We start from the raw sequence: 17,277 nt of genomic DNA, 5'->3' as shown, positions 1-17,277 counted from the left end.
ATTGGACTCTTTTGCAGAGACTCTTCTGCTGACAATTCTAAAATCAGCCATGGTAAAGATTTCTGGAGAAACTCAGCTAAGACTTTTCTGTGGAGAAAGGGGGTGCCACTTCAGTGGGTAGCCACCATGTTTTATAGATACTTAAAATTCTTATTCTTTCAGAAACCCCAGAATGACTGCTGCTGTGTGCCATAAGTCTGAGATTCCATGTAGGAGCTTGCCTTAAGAGAGGATATAACAGCAGGCTTATAAGGTGGACATAATTGGCCCTAGTTGGGATGAAGTTTAGAGATTCTCCATTTACATAACTGAGACTATCAAAATTAATACTAATAGTTATTAATAAGGATAACATCTACTGAGCATTTTTAACTATCCAAGAAACTGCACACAAAAAAATTTCTAGACTATTTCATTTAATTATTCAATAACCCTAAAACAAAGACACACTATTATGACCCCATTTATAGAGGAAAAGATGAGGTATGAGGTTAGAATAGTTGTATTAATCAACTCTCCATCCCTGTGACAAAATACCTGAGATATTCAACTTCAAAGAGAAAAGGTTTATTTTGGCTCCTGGTTTCAGAAGTTTTAGTCCACAGTTGCTTTGCCACAATGCTTTTGTCCTGTGGTGGAAATACATGGTGGCTGAAAAGCAAAAGAGAGTAACAGGAAGGGGTCAGAGTCCCAATATCCTCTCTGTGGACACACCTCCAAGATGTAACTTCCTCCCACTAGGCTCCTCCTCCTGAGTGTTCCACCACCTCTCAACAGCACCACAGGCTAGGGACCAAGCCATTAACAAATGGGTCTTTGGGGGACATTCCACAACCAAATTAAACCAATATTTCATCCAAGATTATACCATAATTAATAGGACTGGGCTTTGAACTTGAACTTGGAGAGGAAGCATAGTACAGCCCTTTCTCCCTGAGCCTGGGGAGCACATAGATCCTACAATCAGCAGCAAAGCCTCCAGTCCAGCAGGAACCTCAGAAGCTCCTTTCTGGGATGTCAGTGTAACCTCACCTAGACCCAGGGGGCACTCAGACAGGGCCCATAGCCCCTTTTAAGACTGATGTGAAGCCAGGTGCAGTGGGGCACACCTATGGTCCCCAGGCACTCGGGAGCCTGAGATAGGAGGGCCATGAGTTTGAGGCCAGCCTGGACAATTTAGCAAGACCCTATCTCTAATTAATTAGTCAGTTTATCAAGTAAAAGACTGATGTGAAGACGGCCATTTATTTTCTGAGCCCTCGTGTGTGACTATTCTCTTCTAATTTCTCTGCTCTCATTTGCTCTTTTGGTCTCTTTCCTGGCCTGTCTTCCCTTTCATGCTCCCCCAGGGCCATGGTTCAGGACTAGGCTCTAGAATGCAACTCCCTGGGTTAGTGTGGCGGGGGAGGGAAGGCGAGGGAGGGAGACATGGAGCATGGACTTTGTATCCAAGAGCAGAGGAGTGTGTATTAAATACACTGACACTGGCTGGGCATCCAAAGAACAATGAGCACCTGGCTTTAAGTGCTGAAGTTATTTCCAGGTTTATTAGTGGGCTCACTGATCCCTAACAATTTCTCTGTGGCAAGAAATTTTGAGAGAGGAAAACTGAGCTATGGAAAATTAGACAACTTGTCTAGGACCAGATAGGTTAGACTCCCCAGTATCACAGACCTGGCACCTCTCTATGTCTGCACAGACATTCAAGTAGCCCCCACCCTGGAGGGTCTTCTTGCTAGTGGGCATCAAACACCCATTCTCTCACACACACAAACGCACCCTTACATACGTGTACACTCCAACTGGAACAGGCCCAGAATACAGTATTCAATACCTTTTTTTAAAAAGGAACATTCCTCCTAAGAAAATTAACACTATTCATTATTGAAGAATACAGAATATGCCTGGAGTGGTGGCTTATGCCTGTAATCCCAGCCGCTCGGGAGACTGGTGAGAAGGATCACAAGTCTAAGGCCAACCTCAGCAACTTGGGAAGGCTCTGAGCAGCTCAGCGAGAACCTGTCTCAAAATAAAAATGAAAAGGGCCGGGGATGTAGCTCAGTGGTAAAGCACTTCTGGTTTCAATCCCCAGTACCAAGAAAGAAAAAAAAGAGTTCAGGACAATCATTGTGTTGGCCGTCATGATCGTATGGGAACAAGATACCATGGTGCCATGACATGCTAAATGCCACGCAGAACTAGGAAACCTTAAATCCTTTAGAATTGTTTGTATGCACAAACAGAAGTGGTGCCAAATTTTTCCGACCTGCCAATTCATTCCTTGGAATTCACCTCCAAAACTGACATGAAGGGGTTCTCTCTGGCTTATCACCAAAGATCAGATAAGACAGTCCAGCCAGTTCTAGTTTAGTTCTGCCCTCCAGAGCCTCCCAGGCCTAGAAGTTTCTATGGCCTTTGTCCCTTACTTCATGTCACAACCTCCCAAAACTTACCCCTCTATAAATGCAAAACATGTGGACAGCTGCATTCTCCTCAAAATATATCACCGTGCTGACAAGAATTGGGGACTCAACAACAGTTGCTTGAGTGAGTAAAGGGAATGGACAAATAAAAGGCCCTTTCTTGTAGCCATAGAGGGCTCATCATATGGGTTTAAGATATATTACAGTTGAATAAAACTTAAAATTAATTCAAAAGTTAAATTTAAATTATTTCCCTGTGGCTAGATTCTGTTTCAGTTATGTTCTTCTTCTGTTGGTACCCACAATGAGTTTGGGATTGAGAATCCTCTTGGTTCAAACTGGCCATCTGGCTCTCCTAGCAAATGAATATTAGGGAAGCAAGAATGGTAAAGAACTTGACTTGAGGGCCACCAGGTGCCCTGCACGGAATTGGGGTGAGGGAGAGTCAGTATTCACATCAAATCGGTAAAGTTGTCCAATGCACAGTCTCTGTGGAGGAGGGAGCCCCAGGATCTGAAAGCTCACCCTTTCTAACTACTGGTTTCGCTAATAGTTAAATAGTTTGGGTGAGTAAAGGTCAATACAAGGAGCTGTGAGAACACAAGAAGGGAAACCCAATTCTCTGGGAGATCAAGGAGTTCTTCAATGAATAGGTTACATTTGAAGGATGTCCTAAGGGATGGCAGAAGAACTGGGGAAGGGTTTTCTAATGTTGAAACATGGACTGGACAAAAAGCCTAGCACAATTGGGAAAGATGGAAAAGTTCAGTGTGTGAGGACAGCACACGACTCTTCCAATTGTGGGCTAACCAAATGCATACACCAGACTCCAAATTCTACAGCTGATTCTTCCTGAGCAGGACCAGGTTGAGGGCACACCCAGGTCTGCTTGAGGACAAGCAGGTTAGAATTGGTCTGTTCTATCTGAGGAATGTGCTGCCACTTGTGTTACCCAAACATTAGCCAATGTGGGGCCACCACATCCTTTAAGATTTAAACTCAACTTCCCCTGTTGGGAAACCAGCATCCCTCCCGGATCTTGCGGTTTCTCCCAGGCACCACTGACTTCTACTCCTTGCAGCTTCTGCCTTAGGTCATCTCCCAGTTTTCGAGATACCGTCTGGCAAACCCCAGTCCTACAGAGGGGCTTTCACCAAAGTATGGATCTGGGTGACCACACAGTGCAGCCAGCACATAACTTCTGACAACCTCTTCTGTCCCTGTCATTCCCACTACTGGGAGGGACTCTAGGTCACCTCTGCCAGTGTCCCCTAGAAGTTAGCTGGTAGTTCAGTTCCACTCTTTTCTGCTCCTCTTCTGCCCAAACCCCAGATTCCTGCTACTTGCTCATATAAAACAATATGTCTTAGCCAGTCCTGTCCCCAGTACCCATTGAGGACATCAAAATTGTTTTTGTTTTGTTTTGTTTTTTGCTTAAAAGAGGAAGAAAGAAAGAGATGGGGAGGGAGATTTGAGAGAAAACTGAGAATTTCTAGATATATCTTTAAAAGGCAGGGTGGGGGAAATGTCCAAGAGGCTTTCTAATTTACTTAGTTGTAGAAATTCACCCCCCAGGTATTACTGATTATTATAGTGGACTTGCTGGGGTCTGAAATTTTATTCCATCAATTTTTGGTCAAATGAAAAGAAACATCAAAGATTTCCTCCCCTTCCTGGGGATTGCAAAACCCTCCAGTCTCCAAAATGTGTAAACAGACCCATGCTTGCTGCAGAGGAAACTCTGACTCTCCCCTTGGTCAAACCCTAGGCCTTTGTGTTGATTTGTGCTTGTTGTTGCTGAATTTGGCAGGCAAGCTGTGGCCAGAGGACTAAAGGACGGGCTTGGTGATCAGGAGCATGTGGAGCAGACTTTTTACATCTAGGCATTTCCTGTTGTGAACACGGGCCCTGCGCATGCTCCCAGGGATGACCCGCCCTCCTTCCCCAAGGCCCCTCCCCCCTTCCCCAGGGCCCCTCCCCAATGGAAAGTGGAGAGATGAGTGGAGGGGCTCTGTGATGTACAAGGAAGGCAGCTTTATGCTTGTTATTATACCTAAGTATTCAGGCAGTTTGAGAATTAGAGGAAAAGTAATTCTAAATCATTCTTGGAGTTCATAATAAAGTATGGGGGCGGGGGTGTCAGCATCTGGTTGCTATCCCTGGACAAGGCCTCAGGAGACCCCTATATCGGTCACTTCTGTTGCTTTAGGTCTTATAGTCATCTTCTGTGCAATGAAAACCCCCCTAGATGGTCTCTGATGTTTGCATTCCTGTAATCTAAGAAATTAGGAGACTCATGTTCATTTCAGTCCCCTATTGAATAATGGGGGACTTCTTGCACTTTCTTACATTCTTGGTGCTGATGTGTTCTATTGTAGGAGATAGCATTTCTGTTATCTCTTTCAGTAAACTGTCCTAAATCAGAGATGCCAGGCTCTGTGGATTCACACTATTATTGTTTATGTATCTGTGCAGAGACCTATATGTCCACCTTTACTGGTAATGTGTAGCCATATCTGTAAGATATATAAGATTCCTGCTTTCACAGAAACCTTCTGAAATTAGAGCATAAGGTAAAATACTCAACTGGTATTTTATTATTTGGGGGGTCTTAGTTTTATTTTGTCATATTTTGTAGTCATAAATTATCACAATAGGCAGGTACAAGGATTGAGAAGTAGAAAATTAGCATTTATCTGATACCAACAAATGATGGGAAAAAGCAAAACACAAAGGGACAAAACCCAGAACTTGCAGTGAGGCTGCCAGAGTTCAAATCCAGCACTGAAAGCTGAGTGACCTGTCACTGAACCTCACTACTCATAGTCTCTAAAATGCGAATAATAACACTGCCTTTCTCCCTGGCCGGTGGTGAGATTAATAGTTACATGAAAACACTTAGAAGAGTGATTGGCACATAAATGGTAAAGGCTGCATAAACTCAGTGGTGTGATCATGAATTCAGTGTGTGCTTTTTGAGCACCTACCATGCACTTAGAATACAAAGGTCAAGAAAATCTACTCTGCAATCAGGGATCACAGTCCCATGGGGAAGAAGTACAGATCTATTTGGAAAAGAGAGGAAGATACCCAAGTGTGGCAAATCTCCTAGTCTGCTATGATCACTGTGTCCTTTAAGATATATATTAAATTTAAAGCTGGGCACAGTGGCATATACCTGTAATCTCAGCAGTTCAGGAGGCTGAGGCAGGAGGATCACAAGTTCAAGGTCAGCCTCTGCAACTTAGTGGGGCCCTAAGCAACTTAACAAGACCCTATCTCAAAATTTTAAAGAGGTGGGAAATGCAGCTCAATGGTAAAGAACTCCTGGGTTCAATCCCCAGAACAATAAAAATATATATATTAAATTTATTTAAAAATTTTTTAAAGAAGCCAGACAATCCCAAACACAGCACTTGACTCCAGGAGTCTCAATGTGCTAATATGTTCCCATCTTGCTTTGGAACCTCTGGCCCTGACCCCCCCCCCCCTTCTGCTGATTGCTTTTTCTTGCTTTGTGCCTTGCATCCAGCATAAAATGCCCCTCTTCACACAGTGGTGGCCTTATGTAGGACTCCACCCTGAGTGTGATTCCCCAAATGCCACCCACCAAGGCTGTGAGAAGCAGGCTTAGGCATTTTGAGCAATTTGATCCTCTTTGGCTCATTTCCTGTGTTTTACAAACTTCCTTTTCACCTTTCTTTCTCTGCCCAGGACAGAAATCAGGCACTTCTTCATAATCCATTTGTGACTATGAATAGTGACACTTTTCTCCTTCAACAGGGATAATTACAGCGACAAGATGAATAGCAGTTTTGCTAGTTATCCTTCCCTTTCCACCCATAAAACTACAAGATCCTCTTGTTTTCACCCTTCATCTTAAAAGATATAAGGACCAACTTCCTGCCCCTGAGCTAAGTCACAGACATTGACTTGGCTGCTTTGTTTGAAGCATCTTATTTCTTTCTTTACAAATTCAACAGATATTTATTGGGCACCTACCTCCTATTAAGTAGTGCTATTCCAAGAGCAGAGATAATAGATGGTCCCCAACTTACAATGGTTCAACTTACAATTTTTCAGCTTTACAGTGATGCAAAAGTGATACACATTCAGTAGAAACTGTAGTTCAAATTTTGAGTTTGGATCTTTCCCTGGCTAGCCATATGCAATATGATAGTTCCTTATAATGTGGGCAGTGGCAGCAAGTGATAGCTCCAAGTCAGCCACACCAGGGGAAATGTCACTACTCTACAGTGCACTGTACCGCCAAGCTGTGGTGAGCAGTAGATTGGGTGTGTTAGATGCATTTTCAACTCAAGATTTCCATCTCACTGTGGGTATATCTGAATGTATCCCATCATAATCCCTGGAGCACCCTGTGATAGTGAACACAACCAACAAAATTTATGTGGAACTTACCTTCTAATGTGGGGAGATTGACAAGGAAAACTTCAAACCATGATAGGATCCAAAGTTAAAAATAAAACCAGTAGCAAGGCACGGTGGCACACGCCTGTAATCCCAGCAGCTTGGGAGGCTGAGGCAGGAGGATCAGGAGTTCAAAGCCAGTCTCAGGAAAAGCGAGGTGCTAAGCAGCTCAGTGAGACCCTATCTCTAAATAAAATACAAAATAGGGCTGAGGATGTTGCTCAGGGGTCGAGTGCCCCGAGTTCAATCCCTGGTACCAAATAAATAAATTAAACCAGTAGACTGGGGCTACTTTTAGAAGAATGTTCAGGCCTCTCTAAGCAGTGACCAGAAAGAAGACAGGGAAGAGCATTCCCTGACAGGAGGACAGCTTGAGCTCAGGCCCACAAGACAGGAGTGTGCTCAGAGTATTTGAAGAGCAGAAAATGGCAAGTGGGCTGGAATGCAGGCAGAGGATGCTGGTCGGGGAGAGGCTGGAGGGTGAGCAGAGGCACAGCGGACAGAGTTTGGACTTGCTATGCTGCTGTGCAGACAATGAATTATAGACAAGTAGGAGGGCAGCAGCTTGGTCGGTTAGGAGGACTCCGCTGTATCCAGATGAAAGCTCACATGGCCTTGTGCCCAGGGTGGTGGAGGGGGAGACAGAGGTGGAGGGATCATTTACAAGTAGGATCAACAGAACTAGCTGATAACTGGGATGGGGTGTAAAAGGGGTAGCAGAGGGAAAGGGAGAATTCAAGAGTGATTCTCAGGCAATAAGGAAGATGATAGGAGGAATGGGTTTGGGTGGGGGAAATCAGGATTTCTCTTTGCCTTAATGTCCTTGAGATGTTTATTAGCTCTCAAGAGAAGACATGAATATGAAGTCACATTAAGAGTTCAGAGTAGTCAGGGCTACTAATTCATCAGCATGTAGGCAAAATAAGATGAGAAGCCCTTTATCTTGGTCTGGTTTCTGCCACTGTAACAGACTACCTGAGACTGGATGATTTATAAAGAAAATAAATTCATTTTAAATAGTGCTGGAGACTTAAAGGTTTGGAAGTCCAAGGTCAAGGGACCCACATCTGATGAGGACTCTCTTGCTATGTCATCCTATGGTAGAAGTTAGAAGAGCAAGAAAGTATGTGCAAGAGGAGGCCCAACTCGCCTAAAAAGGCCACTCTTGATAACTAACCTGTTCTCCAGATGACATTGTTCCTGAGGGAACAGCCCTATTGACCTAATTACCTCTTGTTAGGCCTCACCTCCTAACACTCTTGCATTGGGGATTGTGCCTCCAACACATGGACTTTGGAGGACACATTCAGACCATAGCACCCTTCAAAGGAATGGAGCTGCCGAGGAAAACAGGTCCCAGAAGTACATCCCAGACTTCCCTGGCAGGCCTGCTTTTATTTATTTTATTTTTAGTGCATATGGATAGGTTATGTGACTTTCCCAGGATCCCAGTAAGCACTGGGATTTAGCTCTGTACTCCACAACCTCTGCTCCCACCCACCCACACCTTGCCATAGTGGACCCCAGACACATGGAACAGTGCCTTGTCCTTCATGTATCACAATCTCTCTGCAGGAAGAAGATGATGATGGTCTACCTAAGAAAAAATGGCCCACAGTAGATGCATCTTACTATGGTGGGCGAGGCGTTGGAGGAATTAAAAGGATGGAGGTAAGAGGACAGCTTGGTGCATACTTATCCTCGTTCTGTCTACACCATGATGGGGACCCAAAGCAAATGGCGACATCTCCTGCTTTCGGTCTGGTGGAGATGTAGATTGTGAGGCAGGAGGATGGAGAGATGAGAGGTGCAACCTTTTAACTGTGCACCTCCCCGTCTTGCCTGGCCTTGCCTGGCCTTCTACACATGCTCTCCCACTGCCGGGACAGTTCCTCCCCTAAATATCCACACCCATGGCTTGGGCTCTCTGTTCCTTCCACTCTCCTTCTTTTTTCCACAGCCCCCCTCTTCCCTGGCCCTCCAAACCCACAGGCAGTGAGGCGTGGGTCGTACATGCAGGGCACATCACATGGTTTTTTGTCAGCCTTATTCCCCAAGAGCAGCCTATTTTATTTTTTTCACTGTGTCTTGTTATATTTTATTTGTATTAGGTTCGTTGGGGAGAAAAGGGATCCACAGAAGAAGGTGCCAAGTTAGAAAAGGCAAAGAATGCAAGAGTCAAGATGCCAGAGCAGGAGTATGAGTTCCCTGAGCCTCGAAATCTCAACAACAATATGCGCCGGCCCTCTTCGCCCCGGAAGTGGTATTCTCCCATCAAGGTAGGTCTCTCTTGTCTCCAGATGATTCCCTCTAGGACTCGCTCTTCCTGGCTGAGAGCAAACTCCTTTGAAAGTTTTGTACCATTTTCCTTCCCCCCTCAGCTCCAGATCTTAAAATCCTCATTGGCTTCTTGGGAAGGTTAAGCTGCAAGAAGCGGTTAATGCTTCCTGAGGACCTCTTTGTCTCCAGGTTGCAAATGGCTTTGAATTCACATAATTGGATCAACCCTTCTCTCACCCTTGTCCTTAAGCATCTGTGCCAATTCTCAGAAAGCTCTAGAAAATATCATTGAAAAGACACAATGCCCTCGTTTCATAGAGAAGAAAACAGATAGGCAAAGTCCATGCTATGCTGGGGACTAGAACTCAAAGCCCAAGCTCAGGGCCACAGCCTCTCTAGTTCCATGCTGCAAACAGACTGGGCCCACTCCAGAACCTTACGTGGAAGGGTATGAGAGCCAGCCTCCCAGGCCACCCTATGTGCGCGCGCGCGCACACACACACACACACACAGACTTACCCCTGCTGAATGACAACAAAAATAATTGTTATCATTCACTAAGTTATTTGCTAATTTTGGATCAGCACTTCTCTTACAAAATCAAAAGAAATACCATTTCCAACAGTGGAATGAAAACTTCATTGGTAGTCATTTTTTCTCAGCCAAGTTCACTCGGGTTCACCACGAATTGCAATGCATTTCCACTTTGGTTTGCCATGTTTAAAGCAGTGAGATTCTTTTTTAAGATAAGATTCCCCCTGAGGCAGTGGGCTGAACTCTGGGAAGACGTGGGCGAGAGGCAACTTGCTTGAAGAACAGCTGTTTGCTCCTGATTCTTTTCTAATGGGGAACATGCAGTGGCGTGCGTACTTGTTCAGACAGGAAGGAGCCAAGGAGATTCTCGGAGATGAAGAAGAAAGGGAATTTTCTATTATGTTGTTTTCAGGAATCTGTACTTTGTGACTAACACGGTATCTTTGGTCATAGCTGAATTTGTGTTTCTATAATCTTGCACGTTGAGAGAACATGAATTCTGTTTGAAGAAGCCACTTTCTGCCTGAGTGCATGTTATTCCTCTGTTAACTGGTAGTTTAGGACTGAGCTTCCTAAAATAAATAAAGATATGGACAAATACATTTAAAAATCCAAAAACATGTGGCTTGGGAGGCTGAGGCAGAAGGATCGTGTGTTCAAAGCCAGCCTCAGAAACTTAGCTAGGCCCTAAGCAACTCAGCAAGACCCTGTCTCTAAATAAAATTAAAAAAAAAAAAAAAACAGCTGGAAATGTGGCTCAGTGGTTAAGTGCTCCTGGGTTCAATTCCCCATATCAAAAAAAAAAAAAAAAATCCCAAAACATTCCAACATCCTCTTGGAATTAATAGTGGTTCAATGAGGTTTGTCATGTGCCTTCTATGCACCAGATACTGAATATACAGAGATTCTCAAACCTGGCTGAGTATTGGAGGTGTTTTCAAAATATAAGTGCTTTCAAAACCCAGAGTCTCACAAAAAAATCTCCAAAAGCATATTGGCCTTCAAGATTTGCCCATGTTGTCTCATCAAATGAGATATCCTTTTGTTCCCCCAATGCCTCCATTTTCCGATTTCACATCCAAATTCCCTAACTGGTAGTCTTCGGTCACCCCATTGACCACTTCTTCCAGAGTCCTGGCTCTTGAGCTTCCTCCTTCCTCTTTCTGTCAAATCACTGGCTCTTAAAGTCTGGTTCCCCCAGACCAGCGACATGAGCATCACCCAAGAAGTGCATATTTGGGGCCCCACCCAAGATCCACTGAATCAGAAATTTCAGTGGTAGAGCCCGGTCACCTGGGTTTTAATAAGGCATTAGAGAAGTTGTCACCAAAGGTTCCAGCCAGCATTCCATAGGGAGTTCTCAGAGGACAGGAACTGTGGTGCCTGGACTACTAAAATAGGTAGAGGCGCCATGGCCAGACCTCAGTGATTTGTCAGGAATCTCATCAAGGAGATCCACATGAGATTTCCACTGTGGGGACTTTGTCATCACCAACACGACTGCTGGTTTAATATTAAGTGATTGGGAATCCCAGTGTCTTGGAATCACCTAGAAAGCCTAGTGGGAAAAGCCTGTGTTGCTGGTGGACTTGCTGAGCACCTGGGCAGGACTCCCTCATTAAGACACAAGAAAAGTGTAAGAGCACCTTTTGCCTATGGAGCAGGTAATGCCAACACTTCCTCACTCCTTCTGCTAGGTGGGAGATGGGTGAGAGCCATTGCTGTGATTACTCAGGTTTATGAGCTTTCTCTCCACCAGATTTCACCCCTGGCAGGCACCAATTAATTATGCTTTGAAGCCTCAGTAAACAGCACTGTGCCAGGCAGAGAGAGGGACTCCACCAAACCTTGTTAAAGAGCTGAAGCATGCAATATAATTATGAAACCACTCCCAGAGCGTCATGCCAGCCCAACCACACAGCTCACATTAATACTCTCTGTCCAGGAAGGTGACATTCCTCTTGCCATCTTGGAGGAAGGAGGAGAAAAAGAGGTCATTTAATGTTTATCTGGGCTGAATGCATGAGGAAAGGCAGGAACAAGAAGAATAGAAGTGCTGAAAAGAATTGAGAAGTAATAGTGTGGGGGCTGGTGTTGTGGCTCAGGGGTAGAGCGCTCGCCTAGCACGTGCAGGGACACTGGGTTTGATCCTTAGCACCATCTAAAAATAAAATAAAGGTATTGTGTTCAACTACAACTAAAACAAAATATTTTTTAAAAAAAGTAATAATGTGAACTCTTGATTTGGAAAAAAGACAGATGTGCCATCAGAACCTCAGCCCTGTATAGTTTTAACAAGATGCATGCTCCATGCTGAGCCCTGTTCTGGCTACAGTGCCTATGTCACTTGCTAGCCCCTGGGACAAAACATTTAACCTCGTGTGGCACCATAATTCTGCTCTCCTTTCTTGAACTTTCTCACAGAGATCATCACAGTGCTGTGTTGAAACAAGGCACACTCCAAAGGGTTGAGCTAACAAAGGGTAGACAGGATTAAAGACCCCACAGAGGCAGAGAGGCCCCAGGCCCTAGCAACACGATCTGTTGCACCCCTAGGCCTGTAGGGCAAGGAGGATATGGTGACACTAGAGCCCAGTGACAGCCAAGCTCTAGAGAAGAGAGTACCCATCTGGAGCTATGGCCATAGGCAGGAATAGGCAATCTAACCCTGCCCCATCACCTGGTGTATGCCCACAAGCAAAGGATGGTTTTGACATTGTCAAGTATTGTATGGTTATATAATATCCTCAGCTTTGCCTCTTGACCTACAAAGCCTACAATCTTTCCTCTCTGGCCCTTTCCAGAAAATGTTTTCAGATTCATGGCCTCATACAATTGCAGCCACTGCTGAAGAGGTGGAAGGGGCAGGAGGAATAAGCACCTCAGCTTGCTCTCATCTCTTTCTGGGTCCAGTGCCACCTATTGGTCAAAGGAAGCCCATTGGTATAGAAGCAGGTTTTCAAGGCCTGGAGCAGGGAAGACAGAGAAATTCAGATAAATGATAGGGACAGGCAACGCATGGAGAAAGACCTATTTACACTGTACCCACCTTTCATTCCCTCTAATTGGGGAGAACATCTCTATCTAGCAAAACTTTCCGAAGGCCCTGGGAAGATTCCTAGCTGCTCCCCAGAAAAAGTGACCAGAATCCTACATCTCACAGGATTGCCCTGGACTTATTTCCTTCATGTATTCCATGAACGATCAGGTGAGCACAGTTTCTGTGAGGATGCCCGGTGAGACCTGAGCAAGGGAAGAGGCTACAGTGGGCTCTTTTCCACCCACTGTCCCCCAGTCTAATTGAAGGCACTGACCACAACAACCACACTTCCCCCATCCTCATTCCAGGCTCATGATCAGGAAATTTTCCCTGACAGTTAGCCTGCATTTTCCTTTGCTTGGGTTTTCACCCCCTGGATTTATAACACCCCGTGCTTCTCATTAAATTGGGACTGATCATTTTAGACAAGTTAAGTCATGCCTGTATATATGGCCACCAGCTAGATTAAAAGCAGAACCAACTGTAGATTTGTTGGAAGGCTTGTAGTCTTCAGAGAAACCATTTTTCTCCTTCTCCAGTAGCTTCTTCACGTGACTGGAAGTGACAGAAATGACAGCCAAAGGACAAAAGCCAGAACCTGCCCTTCCAGGCAGGGCGGGCTTTTCCCTACAAGATAGGCAGACTATGAGGGGCAGGGTTAGCTTGTCCCACTTACAGGGCCTGGGAGCCGGGTGGTCTTTATTTATTTCCCATCAGGTCCCTAGTCTGACCTTGACTTTGTAGTCAAGCAGCATTCCGTCATGACACGGCACTAGATGAAGCTGTATGTAGCTAAGCAAGACATATCAAAGCACTGAATGTCAGATGTGCTGTTGATGGTGAACAGATTTCATCCCTCTCGGGCTACTTTTTAGAATGATTCCAATTTTTTCTTAAAAAAAAAAAGACCCAAAGGGGGGAAAAAAACTAGTAAAAAATGACCCTCTGTGTACATGTGCAGGGAAATCTTCCAACCTTATCCATTAATTTAAATCCATTAAATGTATTCATGAATTTCATTTGAGCCTGGGTCACACTATCTAGCAGGTGTTTATTTCAAGGTTAAAAAAAATTCAGGTGTCAGTCAGTAGTGTCCCTATAAGTTGTACCACCCTCAAAATTCTCGATCTCTGGCTAACTTCCAACCAGCTAAGGCAGACACACCAGAAGAAAAGACACAGATGTTGCTGGGCTGGAAAGAAAAAAAAAAAAGAAAAGAAAAAAGAAAGAAACCCAGCCACAAACACCCATGCAGCAGGGTGCTTTGAATGATGGCCATATAAACATCTCCAGCCCAGACTAACTGTGGAGAAAGAAGCAAAAGCCAGAGTTTACATACAACTTCCAGTTTGTCTTTGTGAAATTATTGTCTGAAGCTAAGTGAGATACAGTGTGAAAGTCTGGAATGGGTAAATTTTTCATTTTGCAGTCAGACTGTATTAACCTCATAGGAAAGAAAGCTATTTTTAAGTGTCATCTTAATACACTCTGGCAGAGGGTTCCGAGGTTTGTGGAGAAATCTCTGTTGTAGTGTCACAGAAGCAGTTGGGCATTTCGCCTGGGAGTGAGGACCAGTGTCTGAAACGCATCCTGTGGAGGTGGCTCCTGCAGGGTCTGCACCCAGACCTGATAGACATGAGGTAGCATCAACCCGGAAGGTGTCTCCCAGGCTGCAGGGAAAGATAGGAACCAGTGGGGAAAATCCCCTGAGACACTTCTGGCCTCAAAGAGATATGAATAAGCCCACTTGTCACTTTAAATGCTACTATCTTTAAAGGACAGACTTCTGTCTTCATTCAGAAAACCAAGGCCTCCGGAGCCTCTGCCCCTCTCCTTGACTTCCGTCAGTTATTTTTATCCTTTTTTTGTACCCCTCTTTCTCTGAAGCTTACTTCCTACCTGATGAAGGAGTAGATTACCCACATTGTTTTTCTGCAGCACAGACCAGGGACCTGGGGTTTTCCTGTGGGACAGTCAGAACTCCAAAGATAACAATGGAACTAGCTAGTCTCCCTTTGGCCAGAATCACCAGTGACGATGACTCACCTGATGCACACACTGCAGGTAGGGTGAGGTTCCAAGTGCTTCCAAGTTGTTTATTTCTCACAATAAGCCTTGAAAGTAGAAACCATTACTCCTTTCATTTTGCAATGCAAATAAAAGCCAAGTCCTGGAGAGGTTAAATATTTGCCCAAACTCACTCTGTTAGTAATCGTTCCTGGTTTATTTTATTAACTGCAATGCATCCATTTGGGCTAGCAATGAAATCTGATATTAATTAATAAACAAGAGAGGACAAGGAGCCTAGAGGTAAAAGACCCAATCAGAATACTTCACAGAATGAGTGACAGGTGATGAGGACCTGGGTCAAGGCAGACTGGGGTGGGACTGGACTGGAGAGCTGCTACAGAGACCATACCCAAGGCATAGTCAGTTTTGGACATGAGGAGGTGTCAGAGAGGTCACAGTGGTCCTTTGAAGTCCAATGTTCCCATCCATGAATCAAGGCAGGGTGTGCAAAAGCAAGAGCAGGTTGGGAGAGAAAAGAGTTCATTCAATTTGTGGAGTTTAGGCTTTTTGGGTTTGTTGTTTTGTTTTGTTTTGTTTTGTTTTTTCAGTACTAGAAATTGAACCCAGGGGCTCTTAAACACTGAGTATAATTCACTACCTTTTCTCCTGGTGCTACACATCCAAGTGGTTTCTGTTCCTTCACTATGATACAGGTTTAAAGTTCTGCTGAGTTAATTAATGCACTTCTTCAACAGCCCAATTGTCTTCCTTCAGCTCCATCTCATGGCTCCTCCTCAGTCAGGGAGCTGAATGATCAGTGCACACAGCACTGTGGGTGGGCTGGTTTATAAAGTCAAATCCTGGGAGCAGGGAGTCCCTCCTTCTCCCTCCCAAAAACGGCACAGGGGGGAGCCAGAAAGCCCACCTGCTTATATCCTGAACTATAAATGCTTATCCCCAAAAAATCGTTTAATGCAGAAAACCATGCCTAACACAGCAGTTGTTCTAGCCAGTGCTCTAAAGTCATTTCAAAAATATTTTCAAATGCTTTTGTAAATTTCTTTTCAAAGGAGAGAAACATTACACTTGGCAAGATAAAGTTTAACCCACAGGAGCTTGAAGAACAGTTGATAAGGTTTCAGGAATATAGTTTTTAGATGTGTGTAGAATCTGCCAGAGAATTATTTCAGAACAAAAATTCTTTGAGATGATTCAGAAGTTAATGCTGCCACTATAATTGCTTTGTGTTATAGAACTTGAACTCTCAAGACATCCACAGGCTTCCCAGCCTGCCATCCAAAGATCTCTTCCAGATCAGTGTTGTCAAACATTCCTAACACCCTTGCAGGAAAGATATTTTACATTTTGATCCAGAATATGCCACACATGCACCCCCATACACACACACAGACACACACAAACACACACCACACATGCACAAAACTAAGAGGAAGAAAAAATCTTCCCAAAATAACATTTATTCTCACTCGGTGCAATTAACCCTCATATTCTATTTTATTTTATTTCTTAAAAATTCTAGTCTTAACACCCAAAAATTGATCTCATGAGAGTTTAAAGGGTGGCAACCCACAGTTGAGAAACCCTGTTCTAAACACTTACATTAAAGCATTCCAGCCAGAAGATCTGCATGAGGCAGAATCAGCAGTTGGTATAATAGAAAGTATATAGGGCAGCAGGTACAATGGTGCACACCTGTGATCCCCGTAACTTGCAATTTTGAGGCTGGCTGAGGAAACTTAGTGAGACCCTGTCTCAAAATAAAAAATAAATGGGCCAGGGGTATAGCTCAGTGGTAGAGCACTCCTAGTTTCAATTCCCTTTACCTCCCCCAAATCACATTAGCTTTAGTGATTAGGGCTGCACTGGTCTCCTATCATTGCTATAACAAATTACTACAAACACACAGCAATCACTACAAGCTCACAGCAATATAAATCATCATCTCACAGTGCTAGAGATCAGAAGCTCAAAACAGGTCTCACTGGGCTAAAATCAAGGTGTTGGCAGGGCTGTGTTCCTTTTGGAGGCTCTAGAGAAAATTTATTTCCCTGTGTATTCCAGGTTATGGAGGCTGCCACACTCACTGGCTTGTGGTCCCTTCTATCCCCAAAGCCGGCAACACTGGGTTTAGTCCTTCTCACACTGAATTCCTCTGCTTCTTGTTGTTGTTGTTTTGTTTTGTTTTTTCAGTACCAGGAATTGAACCCAGGGGCTCTTAAACACTGAACATAATTCACTAGCTTTTCTCCTGGTACTACACATCTAAGTGGTTTCTGTTCCTTCACTATGATACAGGTTTAAAATTCTGCTGAATTAATTAATACACTTCTTCAACAGCCAAATTGTCTTCCTTCAGCTCCATCTCATGGCTCCTCCTCAGTCAGGGAGCTGAATGATCAGTGCACACAGCACTGTGGGTGGGCTGGTTTACAAAGTCGAATCAGCCCTGATCCTCCTGTCTCCCTCTCTGAAAAACCCACGTGGCAGGATTGGGCCCATCTGAGAAACCTCTACTCTCAAGATCCTTAACTTAACCAC

The 17,277-nt window shown here is 44.3% G+C and overlaps 1 protein-coding gene across 1 annotated transcript in view; it reads left to right on the top strand.

Annotated features, from left to right (window-relative positions):
* Positions 1-17,277, top strand: part of ANTXR1 (ANTXR cell adhesion molecule 1) — a 225,371-nt gene that overhangs the window by 152,450 nt on the left and 55,644 nt on the right. Inside the window, exons 15-16 of the mRNA XM_081264451.1 lie at positions 8,430-8,525; positions 8,966-9,133. Of these exons, the coding sequence (XP_081120577.1) occupies positions 8,430-8,525; positions 8,966-9,133 (264 nt within the window). The remainder of the gene's footprint in view (positions 1-8,429; positions 8,526-8,965; positions 9,134-17,277) is intronic.

The sequence above is a fragment of the Spermophilus citellus genome, assembly GCF_964194105.1.
Source record: "Spermophilus citellus genome assembly, chromosome: 13".
Lineage (NCBI taxonomy): Eukaryota > Metazoa > Chordata > Mammalia > Rodentia > Sciuridae > Spermophilus > Spermophilus citellus.
This window is presented reverse-complemented; position numbering and strand designations above follow the sequence as displayed.